The sequence below is a fragment of the Pelodiscus sinensis genome, chromosome 1, assembly GCF_052426305.1.
Source record: "Pelodiscus sinensis isolate ZL-2025 chromosome 1, ASM5242630v1, whole genome shotgun sequence".
NCBI classification, from domain to species: domain Eukaryota; kingdom Metazoa; phylum Chordata; order Testudines; family Trionychidae; genus Pelodiscus; species Pelodiscus sinensis.
Window position 1 is genome coordinate 329,026,995 of NC_143052.1, and position 21,985 is coordinate 329,048,979.

At 44.4% G+C, this 21,985-nt stretch overlaps 1 protein-coding gene across 1 annotated transcript in view; it reads left to right on the forward strand.

Annotated features, from left to right (window-relative positions):
- Window positions 1–21,985, forward strand: part of SLC36A4 (solute carrier family 36 member 4) — a 227,033-nt gene that overhangs the window by 53,530 nt on the left and 151,518 nt on the right. The window contains exons 7-8 of the mRNA XM_075919368.2: window positions 5,896–6,123; window positions 7,843–7,941. Of these exons, the coding sequence (XP_075775483.2) occupies window positions 5,896–6,123; window positions 7,843–7,941 (327 nt within the window). The remainder of the gene's footprint in view (window positions 1–5,895; window positions 6,124–7,842; window positions 7,942–21,985) is intronic.

Below are 21,985 nucleotides of genomic sequence, written 5' to 3' on the forward strand. Positions count from 1 at the left end.
TTTCTCAGTTTGCAGGCAGCCTGAATCAATATGAATGACAAGAATGAACAGTCCCATTAATCTCCAGTGGGCTGTTATTTCTTAATTTTAGTCAAACTGATAATTTAAATATCACTACTTTTCCTGTTTTTTGCTTTACAGCCCCAGATTGTCTTCTATTCCTGTCTAGATGCTCAATCTCTCAGCTTCTAAAACCTTTAGTTCTACTTTTCTTTCATCTTGCACCCCAAACAAAGTATTTTTATAATTATAAATTGTCAAAACCCTGTAGCTATGTAGACTGAATTTGTTGTGGCAAACAGGTAACTGTACCAAGTTATCTAAAGCTGCTTCAAGCTTTCTAGTCTGCCTCACTGGAATATTGCAGAAATTAGAGGCCCTTGCTGTAGAATTCTGGTCCATTTTGAAATGGAATATACTTGAGGGAGTCAAGGAGGACACAGCAGTTGTGGAGAAGCTAAATGAATTGTATTGAACTTCCCGGCAGAGGATGTGATGGAAATTCCCATGCTTGAGCCATTCTTTTTAGGTAACAAATCTGAGGAACTGTTCCAGAATGAGGTGTCCAAAGAGGAAGTGTTAGGACAAACTCATACGTTTAAACAATGGTAATTCACCAGGACTTGATGGTATTTACCCAACTGCTCTGAAGAAACTTAAATATGACATTGCAGAATTAATAACTATGTAATCTATTGCTTAAATGAGCTTCTCCACCACATGACTGGAGCATTGCTAATGTAATGCCAATTTTTTAAAAAAGGCTCCCGACTTGGTTGAAGTTAAAGAACAGAATTATCAGACATGTAGATGAACATGGTATGTTGGGGGAAGAGAGACAGGGCTTTTCTAAAGGGGAATCATGCCTCACCAGTTGCTTAGAATTCTTTGAAGTGAGTCAACAAACATGTGAGCATGTGCATCTAGGGGGCATGGTATACTTGGACTTCCAGGAAACCTTTGAGAAGGTCCTTCACCAAAGGCTCTTAGCAAAATAAGCAGAGATGGGATAAGGGGGAAGGTCTTTCTTTGGATCAATAATTGGTTAAAACATAAGCAAAGAGCAGTACTATGGTCAATTTTCACAGTGGAGAGAAGTAAATATTGGGGTTCCCCAAGGATCTGTACTAGGATTGGTTCTGTTCAGTATATTCATATGTGATCTGGAAAAAGGGATAAACAAGTGGCAAAGTTTTTGCAGAAGATCTAAAATTACTAAAGATAGTTAAGTCCAAAGATGACTGCAAAAAGTTACAAAGGGATCTCCCAAAATTGGATAAATGTGCAAGAAAGTGGCAGGTGAAATTCAATATTGATATATGCAAAGTAATGCACAGTAGAAAACATAATCCCAACTATACATAAAAAATGTTTGGTTTAAATTAGCTGTTACTAATCAAAAAAGAGATATTGAAGGCATTGTGGATAGTTCTCCAACTCTGAAAACATCTTCTCAGTGTGCAGTGGCACTCAGAGCTAACAATGTTAAGAACTATTAGGAAAGGAATAGATAATAAGAATGAAAATGTCCTCATGCCACTATAAAATACAACGTATGCTCACATTTGGAATCCTTTTGCAGTTTTTGAGCCCTTTCTCCAAAAAGACTAGAATTGGGGTGGGGGAAGGGAGAGTACAGAGAAGGAAAACAAAAATGAGATATAAAACAGCTTCCATATGAGGAGAGATTAAAAAGGCTGGGGCTGTTCATTTTGGAAAAAAAATATGACTAAGGGGGAATATGGTAGAGGTCTGTAAAATCATTAATGTTGTAGACAGAGTGAATAAGGGAGCACATAACACAAGCAGTAGAGTCCACCTAATGAAATTAATAGGCAGCCTGTTTATAAGAAACTGAAGAAAGACTTCTTTACACAATGCATACTTAAGCTGTGGAACTTGTTATTGGGGGAGACTATTGAGGTAAAAATCATAAGTGGGTTCAAACACGAATTAGATTAGTTAATGTAGGGTAGATCCATAAATGGCTATTAGCCAAGATTCTTGGGGACTCAGTCACCCCTTGCTTTGAATGTCCCTTAGCCACTGACTATCAGAAGCTGTGACTGGACATCAGGGCTTGGAACACTTGATAAATTGCTGTGTTCTAGTTATTCCTCCTGAAGCATCTGACACTAGTCACTGTTGGAAGATAGGATACTTGGTAGATTAACCATTGATCTGACGTAGTATGAATGTTCTTATCAGGGGCCTTGATGATACCCATAAAATATACCAATGGCATAAAAATGTGCTTCAGTAATATACTTAATTTGGAAACCCGATTACCATGTGCCTCATGATTGGAGAACAGTGCACCTGCAGTATAGAAAATTGTATTTTCTTTCACTATGTGTGCTGTTGTATCGTATTATCAGTATTACTAACAATGTGACTTTATATACATGACACTGGTACATGCTTTATATACATGACACTGGTACCTGTACTTCCATTGTGAATTGCTGAAAGTGTATTTTATTAAGAGGCTCAGTGATATCTTTGTTTCTTTTGTACAGTTAAGTAGCTCAGTACTACATATGTTAAAAGCATTGTTCAGATGTTGACTAATTCTTTTAACACCTCCGAAGTAGATAAACAAGACAATAATGCTAATGTATTATTATAAATATGCTTTGTGAGACTAGAGTAGCTCTAATTTCACAGTGCATTCTCCGTGTTCAGACTGTAACTACAAAAGCCTGGTTAGCTGATTTGGTATTTAGAAGTGGTGTTGTAGCTATATCAGTCCCAGGATAATAGAGACACAAGATGGGCGAGATAATCTCTTTTATTGTACCAACTATTATAGATGGTGGGATGGGGGTGAGAGAGAGAACCTTTTGAGCATGTCTCTCTCACCGACAGAATCTGGTCCAATAAAAGATATTTCCTGATCCATCTTACCTTCCTTGGCCCTGGTCTACCCTAAAGAGTTATTTTGAAATAACCTCCCTTATTTCAAAATAACAAGCAGAGCATCCACACTACTTAGCCTATTATTTTCAAACAACAGGCTGGTTATTTTGAAATCTGTACTTCTGCTTTCCTCAGGGAACAATGCGTATTTCAAAATTGTTATTTTGAAATAGCATCAATGTGGACTATCTGGACGCTAATTTGAAATAATTGGCCTCCAGAGACCTCTTTCAGCTGCACTTGTGGCTGCTCTGGCCATACCTGCCAGCTCTACTGCTCCACTTCTCCTGTGGAGCTTAAAACAGCAGGCTGCAGGAGAAGGGCTTATGGCACGTGGCCAGCTTGGCAAGCCCTGTGCCATACAACAGGAGCCATGGCAGACCCCAGTGCTCCCTCTGAGCCTCCCATAGCTGCCAACACTCTTGCAGCTCCTTTGGCTGCCATTGGCCAGGGATGCAGGAGACCTCCGGCCTGGACTGATGCAGAGATCCTGGACCTCATTGAGGGATGAGGAGACCAACCTCCAGGCTCTCCGCACCAGAAAATGGAATGCTAACACTCACAGCTGAATGGCCACCAGCCTGGCCAGCAAAGGCTACCCCTGGATGAAAATGAAAGAGCTCCAACAGGCCTACAACAAGGCCAGGGAAGAGAGCCGATGATCTGAGGCAGCACCACATATGTGCTGCTATGACTAGCTGGATGCCATTATTGTCGAGTCCTTCCAGGGCACACATGGCGTCAGCCTCCATGAGGGCAGGGTTGAGAACTAAGGAGGAGGGAGGAGGCCAGCCCATCCACCGTGACTGCCAGCCTGGACCTGCTCTTCACCCTGTAGCCAGTCTTCTCCCCCGCCCCCCTCGACTCCCTTCCAGGATATATCCTAGGATTTGGAGAAAGCCAGGGAAGGCAGTTCAGGGTGAGTTTTATAACTTCCCTATACACAATGGAGGGAGGGGGCAAGAGATGGGCTGCACACTCCTCACTCAGCCTACTTGGCCTGGGGGGTCTCACAACAGCCTGTGCACTAGGGTACACATGGAACACCAATCCGAAATGCTCAGCCCCATGACGCTCTCACACAGGAATCCCTCGGTCCTTCTCACAAGGTTCCTGGAGAGGCCTGCCTTACTCCAGTCTCCATGATGGGACACCTTCCCACTACAAGCCACTACTAAGGAGTTTGGAGTCATGGAAACACACACAGCAGTGCCACACACAGCACAGAGTCATGCCTGCACTCGGGCAGCATTTGCTCCTGATCAAGTGTGGTAATGTAGAGGAGACTGATTTGTATGGGAACCTGCTGGGAAGATGAAGAGGAGGGGGACCCCAGTAGCACTCTCTCTAGCAAGTGGCCTCTGCCGCTCACACACACCTCCCCAAACATCTCTCCCCTGAGAGTGGGCAAGGATAGAAGTTCTCTCTCTCTCTCTCTCTGTGGGATAATACTAGTGCCGGATCCGGAATCTGCAGGACACAGAAGGAAGCCACATTTTCCGCTTCTCTCCCCCCCTTCACACCTACAGGCTCCTGGCCTGGCTGGCACCTTCCCATGCTTGCTTTCTCTGGGCCACGGGTATAGCAATTATCAGGGGTAGCCGTGTTAGTCTGAATCTGCAAAAGCGACGAGGAGTCCTGTGGCACCTTATAGACTAACTGAAGTGTAGGAGCATAAGCTTTCGGGGCAAAGACCCACTTCGTCAGATGCATGGGTATAGCAATGCTCCCCTGGGACGTCCGTGCCCCTGCAGGAAAAGGGTGTACTGTCAAGGCAATATATGTCCTTGCTCAAAGCACATTGCCATCATCTGAACCGAGATCTTCAGTGTCAGCTCAGAGATTAGGGCTAGGCTTCATACACAGTGTCTCCTGGGATGACTGCCCTTGTAACTTTTCTTCACAGCTGGGCTAGCTGTAAGCGTGGCGCATCCCCCACCTCCCATGCCATCATCCCGACTCCGCGGGATCTGCAGGAAGAAACACATCCAGGAAGACCTAACGAGGGAGCAAATGGTCTGCCTGCAGTCCCTCGTCTGAGAGCTTGAAGAGAAGTACTGGGAGCGGGCTGCTGCCTGGGAGCAGAGGAAAGCTGCCTGGGACCAGCTAGTGTACCAGTAGAGGCCATGTGCGCCTCCCTCACATTGGTGATGGAGTACATGGCCTTGTGCATGGAGTGGGCCACTGGCCACCTCCCTGCCTCCCCAATGGCTTCCCCTTTTAGCCCCCCAAGGGGCCTCTGGGGCACCAGAACATGGGGCAGTGGGACCTTGAGGGCAGCCGAAGCTTCCCGAACTACCCAAGACAGGTGCCAGCCCCAGCTCCAGCCCCAGCCCTGAGCCCTCCTCTCCCCTCCCTCACTCCAGGTTCTTTCCCCAGTCCCTCCCCTGTTGTATATCTCCCAAATAAACAGACTTGTTTTTTCAGAAAAGAGGGCTTTTTCATTTGCTCTGCAGAGGAAGGGCGGGAGAAGGTGAGAAGGGAGGGCGAGGGAAGGGGGGAGGCGGGAAAGTAAAAGTATACAGAGGGAATGCAGGGGCCCCTTATGGAGAGGCTTGGGGGAGAGTCTCAGAGCTAGCCTTAGCTGAAACTCTCCCTCAAGGCCTCGCTGATGAGCACAGCCCCTTGATGTGCTCCCTGAATGGTGCTGGTATGCTCTGGCCAGCTGTTCAGCCTCTGCCCCCACCCTTGCAGGAAAGTCTCCCTCTTGCTCTCACATAGATTGTGGAGCATATAGCAGGCTGCTGCCATGAAGGGGATATTGCACTCCCTGAGATCCAGACAGATGAGGAGACTCCAGAACCTCCCCTTTAAAGAGCTGAACGCACACTCCCATTGAAAGTCTGCATGAGTTGTATGTCTAATTCTCCCTTTAAGCTGCTTTAAATGTTATCTGGGATTTTAATATTATGTGAATGATTACATTTGTTATAAAGTACAGTTTTGCTGATGTTTTAAAAAACATCTTCCCTCCAGGTCCATGAAGGATTTTTGGAGAACAGGATTGTACCCAGGAATGACACTGGAACCATTGGTCCCACTGAGAAAAGGAGTGTTGATTTACGAATATATATGCTGTGTTTTCTGCCATTTATTATTCTACTGGTTTTCATTCGTGACCTGAAGAACCTGTCTATGCTTTCCTTCCTTGCCAATTTTTCCATGGCTGTCAGTCTGGTAATAATTTACCAATACATTGTTCGAGTGAGTATACATTTCTGTCTCTTCCCTCCTTCCACCCCCACTGTTTTGTAAAGATATGATGTCTCATTTGGAATTTGTATGTAATGTCAAAGGACTTTTATATGTATTAACCTAACTTTCACATAGCATGGCTTACAATGTGGGCACTAAAGCGATGGGTACCTAAAAAGTGCATGAGAGAGAGAGTCTTTTAAGGATGGAATGTTTCTAGGAAATTGGACTTTGAAAAAGAAAGAGAAATGCCTGCTAACTGTCATATGATAAAACACGGCACTTTAAATGCCAGCATTGCCATTAAGGCAGGAAAATAAAAAAGTATGTCTATTAAAGAAGTTCTTCACATTCAAAGACAGAAGTTATTGTCCATGCATGCCTTCTGCAGCTTTTGAGAGTCTGTTCCACTGCCTGTCATGTTAGTGCAGCAGTTTCAACTGTCACATTTAATTCTAGCATCTCTCCAAAACAGTACTGAATATTTTCAGACTCCTCATTAAGAACACATGTTGCAAACTTTAATCTTTTAAGCAGTTGAATAATTGTTGCATGTATTGAATTGTTGCTATAATACTAAAAGATGTCTTGAGAGATTTGTATAAAGCAAGCTGAATCATGGGATGAAAACAAAAATTCACATTTTAAGTGTGTGGGGGTAACTCTCACAAGATGTGTTAGCTGAGTTCAAAAGAGTGGTCAGGGTTGCTTGTGCACAATATTTTAAAATTCTGCAAATTTCTTTTGTCAAAGTAATGCTATCACACCTGTTTCAGTTATTTTGGAAATGTATTTCAAAATACCTGAAAGCAAGTATGTCTGCAACAGTACAGACACAAACTGAATTCCCCCATGTGTAGAGAGTTAAAGAAACCCTTAAGATGACCTAGGTCCAGCTTCTCTGTATGCCCAGAGCCAAGCACACCCCCCCAGTCCTCTCACCTCTATTCCCCACCCCTAACGGCCAGATGCAGACCCTCTTCCCCCAGCTCAGACATGGACACCCCTGCCCTCCTAGTAGGGTTGCCAACCCTCCAGAATTGTCCTGGATTTTCCAGGAATTAAATATTAATCTTTGATAAAAGATAATGTTGTGATGAAATACGTCCAACCAAAGCTGGCAGACTTACCTTCTAGAATCCAGGAATCCAGGGTTCATGATGCTAGGTTCTGGACTTGAACAGTTTCCTTCCCCCTGCTTCCTTCCTTCATCATGGCATATTGGGAACTTCAGCTGCTGGGAATCCTTCAGTTCCCACCCGCTCTGCCTGGCATTCTGTTTGAGAGCTGGGCTTTACCAGCTCCAGTGAACCCTAATGGCAGCCAACATCTCTGCAGTCCATTTCTGGGGCAGGGAGGGGGGAGAAAATTCTGCATACTCAACATTAATTTCTGCAAAATTCTGCATTGCACAGTGGCACAGATTTCCCCTAGGAGTAAACAAAGCTGCCGTGTTTTATCACATGACAGTTATCTATCCTAGCATTTCCCAAGTGCAAGTGAGAGAGAGGGTGTGTGAGGGCATGGAGAGGGTTAACTGGGGAAAGGAGGAGCAGCAGATACTGGTTATCCTTTAAACTGTGCAGGCTATTGACACCACATGGCGATTTTTGCGGTGGGCATGAGGGATGTGATTTGAGTTTATTTTCCTGGCAAGGGGCTCAGCTTTCAGAAATCTGGGAAATGCTGATGTACAATATTTGATGATGCTGTGTTTTTTCTCACCAGAATATATCTGATCCTCGAAAGCTTCCCCCTGTGGCTGGTTGGAAGAAATATCCACTTTTTTTTGGTACTGCCATATTTGCTTTTGAAGGCATTGGTGTGGTAAGTGTTCAGTTATACAAATCTAAATACAGTGATTGATAATTAGCTTTCAGTTAATAGCAATAGTTTTCCCTATCGCATTGACTTTAACGTTAATGAGATTTGGCTATTGGAATCAAGCACGCCCAGCATATGGAAAATTTTTGTTGTGTAGCCCTGTGGGTCTGCAGGTAGGGTCGTAGGGCTGTGACCGGGGAAGGAATCCCTGGGACATGCTGAGCCAGCTGTGTCCTGGGCTTTCCACAGGGAGTGGGAGTACTGGGAGTCCATTGAGGCTATATGGTACCTCCCCTCCTCCCCCCCTTCGCTCTCTGGGCTATTCTCTGCCCTGGTATTAGAGGCATCTTTGTGATACAGGCAATTATCCATGTCTTTGTCATGTCACAATGGGATTGCTGAAATGCACTGTACATTTGGGGACCATTCAGAACTATGGCTGGCACAAAATGCTGTAGGATGCTTATTAATTGTAATTACACTTTAGAAGTACTCAATTCAACCAGAGCTCTGGGATACCTGCATTTGCTTCCAGATGGAATTCAAAGTGTAGATTTTAGCCCATAAAGTAAGTGGTTTGGAACCTGCTTATCTGAGAGAGTCCCCATGCTGTACTGCCAGAGTGGAGATTAGAACAGACAGTGAAGCTGGAGGCCTCCTCAACTTATAGAAGAAATGGTTGCTGGCAGAATGCTCTCTGCTTTAGGACCTTCCCCCCTCATCTCCTCAGCATTGGTCTGCCAGAGCACAGGTTTGTTAACCTTCTAGGCACACTGCAATGCTTCCTCTCCTTTTCTGTCTTCTCAGGGTATTGAGGAAGGGGTGTATTGTAGATTGGGTGTGGCTATGTTTACAGATATTGTGGTGGTTGTTGTGCTTCCCAAATTTATGGGATGATTATTATAAATTCAAATAAATAAATAGAGCTTAGGGATGTCCATGGTTAACCGGTTAAATGGTAAGAATCACCCAGCTGGCCAGGCTGGAGCATCTCCCCTCCTGCTCATGGTGTGGTGTGGTGGGCCCAGCCTGGCTGTCTATAGCATGCCATGCCTGGCCCAAATAGTCACTGCCTGCCCCCGTTTAAGCGGTTAACTGGTTAAATGTAACATTTAACTGGTTAATTTTACATCCCTAATAGAGCTTTTAAAAAATAATGAAAATGTGTGCCTATAGGAAAAAAAGAAGAGGATGTTACTGACCTTGTGCAGTAACAATGATTTTTCTTCAAGGAGTGTCCCTGTGGGTACTCCACCTTAGGTTTTATGGTGCTCTTGCATGCCTAGTCGGAGATTTACAGTAGCAGTGCCCTCTAGTGGGCCGCACAGGCAGCAACCATCCCTTCAGTTCCTTCTCTACCGCTGTGAGCATCGGTTGGTACTGCAGTTGCTCTCCTTATTCACTTACTAGTTCAACATTGTTCTCTTTCGAGTGGTTCCTGTGAGTGTTCCATTCTGGGTGCTGGTGCGTCCTTGTGCCGGCGACCAGAGACTTTTTCCAGCAGTTTCTGCCGCACCGTGCAGGCACCGTAGCGCCCTCAAGTGCTGTTGGAATTGTAAGGCTCCTCAGTACCTTCTCTACCATCCTCGGAAGCAGACAGAGCCAACTGTTCTCCTTATTCCTGTTTTAAAATAGTTAAATACCCAGCTTTAGCCCATAGTTTCCTCATAGTCCAAGTTTTTTAGCCCTCTTCTCCTCCCCTGTCAGTTTAAAAAATAATTTTTTTTCCTTGTTGCGCTCTGCCGCTTTTCCCCTACCCCTCATGCCCGGTTCTCCGGGCTTCATGAGATGTGAGTCATGTCGGGATGCCATGCCCACCTCGGATGGGCACTTCAAATGTATTAAGTGCCTAGGGGAGGCGCATCAAACTCGACAGTGCCCCCACTGTTTGAAATTAACAGCACGGGCACGACGAGACTGAGCCAAGAGACTTAAGACGTTGCTCTACGAGAAGTCCCTTTGACCATCCTTGGAGGACTCTCCTACAGCTTCAACATCAGCTCACTTGAGTAAGGGTATGGAGAAAAATCCTCCCATTACCCACTCTGGGCCTGTGACCTCAAAAACTGGTCTAACCCCGAGCCCCTCGTGGCCCTCGGCGCTGTCGGCCGCACGGGTTAGTACCGAGGCCAGGCCAGGAACTTCGGGGATGGCGTTGCCTAAGCCACCGGCACCGCATAAGAGAACTCACTCTGAGCCAACACAGAGATTGGTGACACCGACTAGTACGGCACTGGAGGCACCCTCAGCGCTGACCGCGCTGATGGGCTGCCACAAGGATCGGGCGAAGCACCATGCGAAGTCAGCACTGGTCCTCACCGATATGCCACCGCCCAGTAGTTCAGCACCTGAGCGACCCTCAGTGCCGTTGTCACCACCATTATCGGGCCCGGCACTGCCTACGCTGCACTGTACGGCACCGACAGGGAGGCACGAACGGCACAGATCCCCGGTCTGGAGCTGCACGTTATCAGCACCACCTTCCCTGGGATCATCCATTCATTCAGTGAGGTCCCGCCGCTCTTCGATCGTCTCTCGCTCCCCCAGTGAGATCGGCACTGAATCACGGAGCAGATTGTCCATGCAGCACTCTAGCCCGGAGCATAGACCTCTCTCCTGGCAGCCTATGGTGGTTAAGTATGCATATACTCCTCCTCCACACCCATGGTATGCCCAGCAATACGCCTACCCACCACCGCCATACACTCACTACCTCATGTCAACCATGGGAGCGGCGTTTGAAAAGGAACCACCATCGGGCGCCTTCAACCATTGGCTAGAAGGCCGCACCCAGCGGGTAGTGATCAACGGCTCGATGTCAGGATGGTGGTCGGTTTCTAGCGGAGTGCCCCAAGGTTCGGTTCTAGGACCGGTTTTGTTCAATATCTTTATTAATGACCTGGATGAGGGGATGGATTGCATCCTCAGCAAGTTTGCGGATGAGACTAAGCAAGGGGGAGAGGTAGATATGCTTGAGGGCAGAGATAGGGTCCAGAGTGACTTAGACAAATTGGAGAATTGGGCCACAAGAAATCTGATGAGGTTCAACAAGGACAAGTGCAGAGTCCTGCACTTGGGACGGAAGAATCCCAAGCATAGTTACAAGCTGGGGACCAACCAGTTAAGTAGTAGTTTTGCAGAAAAGGACTGGAGGTTACAGTGGATGAGAAGCTGGATATGAGTCAACAGTATGCTCTTGTAGCCAAGAAGGCTAATGGCATATTAGGTTGCATTAAGAGGAGCATTGCCAGCAGATCCAGAGATGACATTATTCCCCTTTATTCAGCTTTGGTGAGGCCACATCTGGAGTATTGTGTCCAGTTCTGGGCTCCCCACTACAAAAAGGATGTGGACGCACTGGAGAGGGTCCAGCAGAGGGCAACCAAAATGATTAGGGGGCTGGAGCATATGACTTATGAGGAGAGGCTCAGAGAGTTGGGTCTGTTTAGTCTGCAGAAGCGAAGAGTGAGGGGGGATTTGATAGCAGCCTTCAACTTCCTGAAGGGAGGTTCCAAAGAGAATGGAGAGAGGCTGTTCTCAGTAATGACAGATGGCAGAACAAGGAGCAACGGTCTCAAGTTGTGGTAGGAAAGGTCCAGGTTGGATATTAGGACAAACTATTTCACTAGGAGAGTGGTGAAGCACTGGAATGGCTTACCTAGAGAAGTAGTGGAGTCTTCATCCCAAGAGGTGTTTAAGTCTCGGCTTGACAAAGCCTTGGCCAGGTTGATATAGTTGGGATTGGTCCTGCCTAGAGCAGGGGCCTGGACTTGATGACCTTCTTGGGTTTCTTCCAGCTCTATGATTCTATGATTTCTAGGCCTCCTCCTCCTGACACGCCTGCTGCCACGGTCTCTGCCACTGAGCCAAACTCTCCAGCCCCCTCTGAAGCACATGACTCTCTCTCTGAGGGAGAGACTAGGTCACTGCTTGATATCTTGTCGTCCTCTCCAGACGAAGCGGCCACTCCAGAAGCTGCACCATCTGGTGATGACATTAAGAAATTTCAGGACCTTTTCGAAAGGGTGGCTATAGCTCAATAAAGAGATCTCCAGGAGGTGCAGGAGAAACAATATTTCCTTCTCCGCACACTACAACCTACAACTACCTCCAGGTTAGCTCTCCCTATGGACAAGGCTATCATGGATCCGGCCGATAACATCTGGCAAATTCCAGCAACCATCACTCCAACAAATAAAAGGGTGGATCACAAATACTTTATTGCTCCTAAAAATATGGACTTTCTCTTTCTGCACCCACCTCTGAATTCCCTGGTGGTGGACTTGGTGCGACACAAGGGCAAACAACCCAATCTCAGGACCACCCCACAAAATAAGAACCATAAAAAGGTGGACATTATGGGGCCTAAAGTTTATTCATCAGCCACGCTACTTTTGAGAGTTGTGAATTACACAGCCATGCCTGCAGACTACGACCACACCAACTATTCGAAGTTACAGGATCTGCTCCAACACCTCCCAGAGCACAAGAGGCCGACATTGCTTAACATCATGCAATAGGGTCACAATGTCGCTTTTACAGCCCTACAGTCCACCATGGACGTAGCAGACACCGCAGCTTGCATGATGGCCTCTGCGGTTGTCCTCCACAGAACATCCTGGCTACAGGCATCTGGGATAGCCAGGGATCTGCAGCAAAAGTTGGAGGATCTACCTTTCGATCGAACCAACCTTTTTGCTGCAAAGATGGATGAAGTGCTGCATTCTATGAAGGACTCTCGCATGACTCTCAGGACACTGGGAATGTACATTCTCCCGTTCAAGAGAACTAGATATCAGCCATACCAACGCCAGAGAGACACCTTCAGGCAGCACCCCAGAAACAACTTCCGCCCGAGACAAAGACTGTAACGGCAACACCAGCAGCACCTCACCTTCCTGTAGTCAGCGCTGGTCAGTTTCAGCAGCGGCTGAATCAGGACGCCTGGGGCAGAGCAGATGGGGTGCTGCTGGGTTGGTTCAGTAGCACCCAGGAGCGGCGCTACTGGAGCAACCGAGCAGCACCCCAGCTGCTCTGCCCCAGGCGTCCTGATTTAGCCGCTGCTGAAACTGACCAGCGCTGACTACAGGAAGCCTGAGGCAGAGTTGCTCTGCCTCGGGCTTCCTGGAATCAGCTGCTGATCAGTTTCAGCAGCAGCTGACTTGGGGACGCTTGGGGTTCTTAAGTTGATTCTGTATGTAAGTCAGAACTGGTGGTCAGTTTCAGCAGTGGCTGAATCTGGACGCCAGTTCCGACTTACATACAGATTCAACTTAAGAACAAACCTACAGTCCCTATCTTGTACGTAACCCGGGGACTGCCTGTACTGATTAGCTCAGCAAACAGAAAATGCTATGTTATTTTTAAACATTAATTTCAGAGTAGCAAATTAAGGCTCCTCATTTTTGTTTAGCCTGTTTCTTCCAAAAGTCTTTTAATGCTCCTTTTGAACTTGGATATCACTGTTTTACAGTAAAAGGCAAAATGGTATTTTGTATACAAAAAGACAGAGGCTCTGGAATCATATTAGGCGGCAGCTAACCAATTCCAGGATTCAGAAGAGGAAAAAGAGTGGATTATTATTTTAAAATGTAATTGTTTTGGGGTTTTGAGAATAATGCAGAGGAACTTCTTAGAACTGTGACTTTGAGATAAAAGCCACTCATCAAAAACTCTATTGGTAGCTTAGCATTATTTGTTCAAAAAACAAAACAAAGAAACAGAAACCCCCAAACCTGCTAGCTTAATGATCTGTTCTCGTGTATTTAAGATGAGACTAGATTTGTCAGGTATAGACATTTAACAAGTAACATGACCTCATCTTAATGTACAGTTGGGGCATTTCTGGATCAGTGTACATCTGCTCACTGGTGACTTTCTGTTCTGTGAAGGCATTTGAGAAGATATGCAAAATAAGAGGGGAGAATCTTCAGGAGGATGTATCTTCAAATTCAGGCTTCCATCTTGATTTCCAAAGCCAACAGTTTCCATATCATTAAAGAGCGCGTTTTGAACTATTTTCAAGCACAGTTAGAAGCAGTACCTGACAGAGTAGCCTTCCCTCTCCTTTCTTATGCTTCAACAAAACCAAGTATTATCAGTAAATGGGGGGAGCACAGTATACTGCTTTATGTAACTGATGTACTATTTTAATTATTGACTGTACAACATTCCTTGTCTGCTGTATTCATCTTCTGTGGAAGTATAATGAAGCCTTAATTTATGTTGTTGATAATCAGGGCTTGACAAATACACGCGCCTGCTTGCCCGTGGCGAATAGATTTTACCAGCGGGCGAGTGCAGAGGCAGACTGGCCCGGTGGGCCATTGTGATGGGCTGGCTGAATCCCACACTATGGGCGGCGCAGCCTCATCCTATCCGCTGGCTGGCAGAGGAGCAGAGCACCGCCGGGACGGAGGAAGTGCAGCGATTTTCAGTGCCCGGCTGCCTGCAGCAAAATGCAGGACAATGTAGCACTTTAAAGACTAACAAGATGGTTTATTAGATGATGAGCTTTCGTGGGCCAGACCCACTTCCTCAGATCAAATAGTGGAAGAAAATAGTCACAACCATATATACCAAAGGATACAATTAAAAAAATGAACACATATGAAAAGGACAAATCACATTTCAGAACAGGAAGGGGATGCGGGGGGGGGAGGGGAGGAAGGAAGGTAAGTGTCTGTGAATTGATGATATTAGAGGTGGGGAGAGTGGGATGTCTGTGAGCTAATGGTATCAGCTCCGGCATGAGAAGGCAGGTGCGAGCCAGAGGGCGGGACACCGACAGACGCCAGGCCACTGGCGTGACATGGCCCCGCTGATTTTAAAGGGCCGCGGCAGCTCAGCTCTGGCCGCGTGTCCCTGGGAGCTGGCTGCTACGCGCGGTGCAGCCAGGCCCCGCTTCACCCACGGCCCCAGCCCCCTCGCCAGTGAGAGACCGCTCCCTGCCGACCGCCTGGCTCGCTGCGCCCGCCCTGTGCCCCTTTGTCTCCGCGCTACCTGTTCCCCACGCCTCCCCTGCACCCCGGACCCCTGCTCTCCCTCTTCCCTGCGACTCTGCTCTGTGCCGCCTTTGCACCCCGCACCATGCTCCTGCCGATCCCTGCCCCCCAGCTCTGTGCTGCCCGTTCCCTGCACTGCCCCTAGACCCCGATCCCTCTGCCCCTTCCGTTCCCCACGTCCCATTCCCCGTGCCTCCACCGCACCCTGCTCCCTCCTATCCCTGCGTCCTTCTGGCTCTGTGCCTCCCGTTCCCCACGCCACCCCTATATGCCTCCACTGTTCCCTCCACCCCTCTGGCTCTGTGCTGTCCCTGCATACTGCTCACCCTGTGGGTCAGGAGTGAGGGGTGCTTGTCCATAGGGAGGGGCTGGACAGGGCAGGGAAAAGGTTGCAGGAGGGCTGAGGGCAGTGAGAAGGGCAGGAGTCAGCAGAGGAGGGCGAGGGGTTGTGAGGCAGCAGGCATCAGGGGAGCTGATGGAGCAAGGAGAGGAGACATGGCAGCAGAGGGAAAAGGTAGAGGTTTATAAGATATTTAGTAATAACTTGGGTGATATTTATTAATAACTTATTAGTAATTACTGTTCTTATTCTTATTAGGAATTTATGCCATTAAAAAAAACATTTTTTGGGGGGGGAGGATGGCGAGTCCCTTTTTTTGTCTGGTGAGTAGGGATTTCCATAATTTGTCGAACCCTGTTGGTAATACTTCATTAAATTCAGTTTTTTTAATACACCAAGCACTTACTGCCCTGAATAAACTCCTGAGTGATTACCAACACTTAAATATATGGACTTTCTCCAACTTCAGTCCAGTTATCACTGTTAATCAAATTCCAATCTCGAACTTGGACTTGTGATGATGCTCCCATATCATATTCTCAAGGTAATATTGCAAATAATAACTTATCTCTGAAGACATCATGGTTCTTAATTAACCCTCCTCTCATGCTTGAGGTTTGTAAATAGGTATTTTTCCCCCATTTGACTGTGGTATAGAAACATGAAGGGACTTCTCCAAAGCCAAATAGCAAGTGTCAGAGATGGCAACAGAACCCAGATTGTGACTAGGACCCCTTGTATAGCCATTAGGCAAAAGGTACATCTTTTCTGTTTAATCTTCTATATATTTTAAAGAGTCTGTCTGTTCAAGAACTCTCCTAAATGGTAAGAGCTAGGACCATCAAATTTAGTATACACCTTTCTCTTATCATAATTTAAAGCACTGTAAAGGTTTGTTTTTACCAGGAAAACTAGATGGGCCTTCAATGGATTTGCTTCTCAAAAAAAAAAAAAAAAAAAAAAGGAAAGGGGGGGGGAGAGAGACTCACTGAATCAAGCATAGTCCTTAAGACTGTGCAAATGTTGAAAGAGAGTGAATCAAGATGAGCCAGAAAAATAGGATGAACCTGGAATAGGATTGCTTCTTAATGAACCTTACAGAAAAGAGATGAGAGAGAAAGCTGGAGTAGTGTTCTGTTTTGGCACAGCTAAATCAGTGCTTAATGTTTAGAAAGTACAAAAAAAGTTACTGCAAACCACATTGGTTATAGCCATTTTTTGTTAATACATAGTGAATGATAACAATTTATAGGGATGAAGAAAAAAAACATGCAATGGAAATCTCATTAAAAATATATTAAAAAATTAAATGGAAAAATGTTAATAATCCCTGTTTTTAATGAATAGGAAATAAAAATTTACTTCCTAAAAATAACACAATTTTTGAAAAGTACAGGCATTTAAATAAAACATGTACATTTTCCTTTTATTTTAAAAATATTGAGTTAAGGATCCACGCAATACTGGATTCATTATTTAAAGATAGACATTCTCCAGGGTATAATCTGGACTGTTGAACAGCTAAGCTCCTTAATTCTTAGTCTGAGTATCTTTTACACTGCTTTGCTGTCAGACCATCTACTCCTGGCCTGCTCACACAGCCTTTAGTGTGCAAATTCATTCCCAGCTAAATACATGAACACTCTGGTCAGTCACTCATGAATTACATACAGGGCAATGCCCAGGAATTTTTAGTCCCAGCCTTGTTCTCCCAGAAATGTACATCTTGTGCTGCTTCGTATACTTCTGAATAGCACAAGCTCATAGAAAGTCCATCACTTCATCAAAGGAAAATGATACATGCATCAGCCTTGCTACCCAGAATGGTGTTTCCACCGCACTTAAATCTAAACACTCTGGTTAAGATAAAACAAGAAGTTTAAGTACATAAAAACGTATTATAAGTGACAATGCATAAAAGTTAGGCTTCATTACAGAAGACAATAAAAGGGTAAAATGCAAGCTAATACCTAATTAAACAAGCTAAGTGAATTTAAAACAAAATGATTTTATCACAGCGTTTTTTGCAGTAAATTTCACAGGCTGGATCTCTGTTCAGCCTGGGCCTCTTCCCCCTTAGTTTAGTTCTTTAAGAGTTGACGTTATGAGCAGAGATGGAGGAGAGAAATTCCAGGCTACCATCTCATTCTTATACCACCCTGCCCTCTGAAGATTACCCACTGCTGGAGTCCTGATGACAAATAGTCCCTGGTAGACATGCAGTTTGAATTGGCCCTGTGATTAAATATGAATTTCTCATTCACATCTTCCCACTACTTGAGAATGATTATGTAAGTGATATCTCACTTCACACTGTTGATACACTGGACCTCCCAGATACATATCTTTGTGTTTTGTGGTTTGAGCCTTCCTTTCTAATTCTGTAACATGATACACCTATGTTTTACAGTTTAAATGTATAGCTTTACATACACTGTCGATACAAATATTTTTTCAGGACATTAATGTTCAGCAGATACTACACTAGCTGTCTATTTCTCATGTAAACAGAACGGTCTCTCTCTTGTAAACTAAAAGCCCATAAAAATAATTGTAATCAGTGCTATTTGGTTATACCAAATAACTTGAAAATGATAGTAATGCCACTGTATTAGGTGCAGTTACGCTGGAATAATTACTCTATTTTTTTCAAACCTCCAAATCCTTACATTAGTAATGTTACAAACATGACTAGTCCTATTTGCATGGTTTGCAAGATCAGGATTTTAGTTATTAAGTTTCTTAGCTGTCCTAGGATCCAAAGCACTTTATCACTTCCATTTAAAAGAGGAATTGTTTTTCCTAATAAATCATCTCTTTATTGATGGAATAGTATTAATACAGAATATTTATGTACTGGTAGAATTCTAGGTTTGTATTTTAAATCTTTTAACTAAAATACTAGTCTTGTACATTGAACCTGTTATATGTGTCAGAATTTAGTTTCTTTAGTTTTTTATTCTTTCTCTGGAGTAAGCATAGTTTAGCTGCAGTTTTTGTTATAAAATGTGCTCGAGGCAATTTTCCTGTACAGGAGGTCAAAATACTATGTACTGTACTATTAGAATTGTATTTTGTCTAGCATAAAGCACTTCCAAATTCAATAACCTCTTTGAATGTTCATTGAAAATTATGTGCCAAAACCAAGAACATGCATGGTTACTGGATCGAAAGAGTCTTAATTATCCATCCTAGAATAACCTTGCTGGATACCGTCAGGCATGCCCCCAGGCATGGAGAAATTCTTTTAAAGAAGCAGCTCAGTTACATTGCTTGGATTTGATAAACATAGTGGTTGCAATCAAACGTCCACTTTTAACAATCATTCTGGAAAGGATTTGAAGACTCTGAGGGGAAAACTGTTGTGAAGGAAGAGATATTTTGTACTATAATTACTGTGGTGTCCAAATGCTTTACAAGAAAAGGACTTGTGAACTAATAACTTCCAAGTGCTGTGTGCTGTCTTGTGTCTGCTGGAAGAGAAGGATTCTTGATGCTGGTTTTCTCTGTTGCTGTGGGAAAAGTACCTGACATGACTAGTATTTTTTTGGGAGAATGACCAAAAAAATGTGCAAAATGTGCCCTGCCGCTGCATGTGAACTGCACTGCTTTTTGTATCTGTGCGGGAGAATGGTCCTTGGATGTAGCCGACTAGAAATTGTGTCACTCTGTGAGCTTGTGAGTGAATAGAGCTTGCAAGCCCCCTGCCCCTGTTGCTGAGGGAATGTTCTGAGCATGTGCAGCCAAATGTAGAGCTCAGGAGTCAGATGGACCCCTAGGACTGGGACAGTAGGGCAGACTGCATAAGTTTAATTCATTCAATCCTTGACCAAAATACGGAGGCTGGTACTTTGGCCAATTTTTTATATATATATATATATATATATATATAAGATGACATTTGTTTACTAGGAAATGGAATAAGATCAGCAATTCATTTCCATGGGCCACCAAATAGCCATCACATGTCAGCTTCAGTTGCTACTGGCTTGATTTGCACTTACATATGTAAAAGCAAATGCAATTTTAGGTTGCGTTAACAGAAACACAGCGTGCAAGTCACAGGAGGCGATACTACCACTCTGTTGGCGCTGGATAGGCCTCTGCTGGAGCACTGAGTTTAATTTTGGTCACCTTTGTACAGAAAGATGTAGAGAAACTGGAAAGGATCCAGAAGTGAGCAACAAAGATGATCAAAGGGGTGAAATGCAAGCCGTATGACTAAAGGCTGAAGGAACTGGGTATGGGGTGTTTTTTTTGGAAAGTAGGAGATTAAAGGGTGGGATGTGATAGCATTCTTGAGATGCTTGAAAGGCTGCCAAATGTAGACAAAGAAGTTGTTCTTTTTTGCAACAAAAGGCAGAATAAGAAGCAATGGGTTCAAACAGCAGCATAGCACATTTAGATTAAAGCTCAGGATGGCTTCCTAACTGTAAGAACAGCAGGACAGTGGAACAGACTGCCTTGGGAGGTTGTGGGAGCTTCTTCATAGGAGGTTTTCAAAAGGAAGTTGGAGAGCAATTTGTCTTAGAATGGATAGTGTAGGTACAACAAATCCTGCATCTTGGCTATTCTTAGACTGTTTAACTGGGTACTGCTGAATAGGGGTGAGCTTTAGATAAACCCTAAAATATATTGGTTCAACCGGGCTTAAGCGCTTTGAAGATTTTACACACACTTTTTAAAATAACTGTAATTAAAAGCCAGACTGGAAAAGTATCCACTGCTTGACTTCTTTACAACAAAAATTAAGTTTAATTTTGTTTTATTTAAAAAAGTACATTTAAGAAAGTAAAGAGGAGTAATTATCGATCTAACTTAAAACAAGAAATAAAGGTGAATAAAAAATGTGATGTGAGGAGCTGCCTATATTTTTATGTAACAGGGTTAAATCCCCCTGCCTATAAAATAATATAATTGTATGAAATAAACACATTTGAGAAATAACATACTTACATGAAATATAATATGAATGGCACAGCCTCATCTGCATTATCTTAGGTTTGCTGCTGTATTATGTAAGCAATATGTCATCAAATGTTTCATCAATTTTTTTACCACTTGTAGGATTAAAAAGAGGGACCTATAGATATTCATCTGTAATTTACTGGAATTTGAAACTAAAAAAAGATAAAATGGGAAATTTTCCTAATAGTGAAAAGAGATTTAATGGTCATGCTCAACTCATGCGCCCACTTCAGAATGGAAGTCTTTTTGATTAGCTTCACTCTCCACTGATCAATTTTGTTTCTAAAGAAATGGGATGAAATTTTGGCTCCATTGAAATCCATAGGAGTTTTGCCTTTGACTTTCCATGAAACTGGCATTCCCTCTATTATTTGAGGAAGGAATTTACGTGTCACATTCAGTCTGAGAGGCAATCCGATCCAAAGTAGTGAATACAAGGTGTGGGAATTAGGTATCTTAGATTCTTTGTGGGGGAATTAAACCCTGCTGCCTATTACTATTTTAATCTGCCTCAGCTAGGTACCAGAAATGATCATGTTTTATTCTCCCTCTTCATTGTGAATGTTCATGTTAAAGATCAGAATAGGAAAATAACTTGGAGCGTGCCCCAGTAACTTGAACCTAATCTGCGTATGGAAAGCTGGGATCTGCCCAACAGATGTAACCTCTACTTTCATATTTTGCTGGATAAAACAGAATTTGAATGAAAAGGGCAACAAGGCACTAAGTGACTTGACAGGAAACACATTTTTAAAACAACATAATAACCATAGGAAATCAAGGAGCTATCTGTATTTTTTGAGTTACACTGAAGGTTAAGATGTAAAAAGATTCTTAGTCACAATTGTATACAACAGAAGTCAAGAAGAAACATGCTAGAATCCAAAATTATATGGCGTCTGTTATTGCAGAGCAAGCAAAATGCTTTAGAGACAACTTGAGCTATAATTGGAAAAACATCCTCAGCGAAAATTTTCAGGTCCAATTTATCCACATCCTTCTTGAAATATGGTGCCCAGAACCAGACACAATACTCCAACTGAGGCCTAATCAGTGCAGAATAGAGTAGAAGAATTACTTCTTGTGTCTTGCTCACAACACTCTGGTTAATGCATCCCAGAATCATGTTTGCTTTTTTTTGCAACAGTGTTACATTGCTGACTCATAATCATACATATACATACATACCCTTGTGTCCTGCCCCCCACCCTGCCATATATGTCAATGGTTTGGGGAGTAGGGACCTATTAACCTGCAAGAGTTGGATGCTGCAGAAGTGAGGAGCCCCTGCTTTTCCTTCAGTGAACCTGTACATGTACACCCTCTCTCATAGGATTCTCCACCTTTGAGGAAACCCCCATTACTATTCTTTCCAAGAAGCCCGTCTTTTTTCCTGTTTGCTCAAAGTTTCAGGGATTTCTCCACTCTTCCCCACAGCCATACTCCCCCTGTAGCTAGCCCCTCTCTCCCCACACCCTAGGGTCTCTAGGAGGGAGTTGCGCTTGAAGTCTGGAGTGGGCAGAATGACATGGACCAGGCAGCCCTGCCCCACAGCAGTGGTGGCACAGGCTCCCCTCTGCTGCTCTGCAGCTCCCTTCCCAGGGCTCATTTCACAAACACCAGCCCTTGGATGCTGCTAGAGGCTGGGGCCAGCCTCTCCACAGCCAGGTTCCTTGTTCCCTGAGACAGGACCATGGATTTCCCCCACCTCCTGTTCTATCTAAAAAGTTTTCTC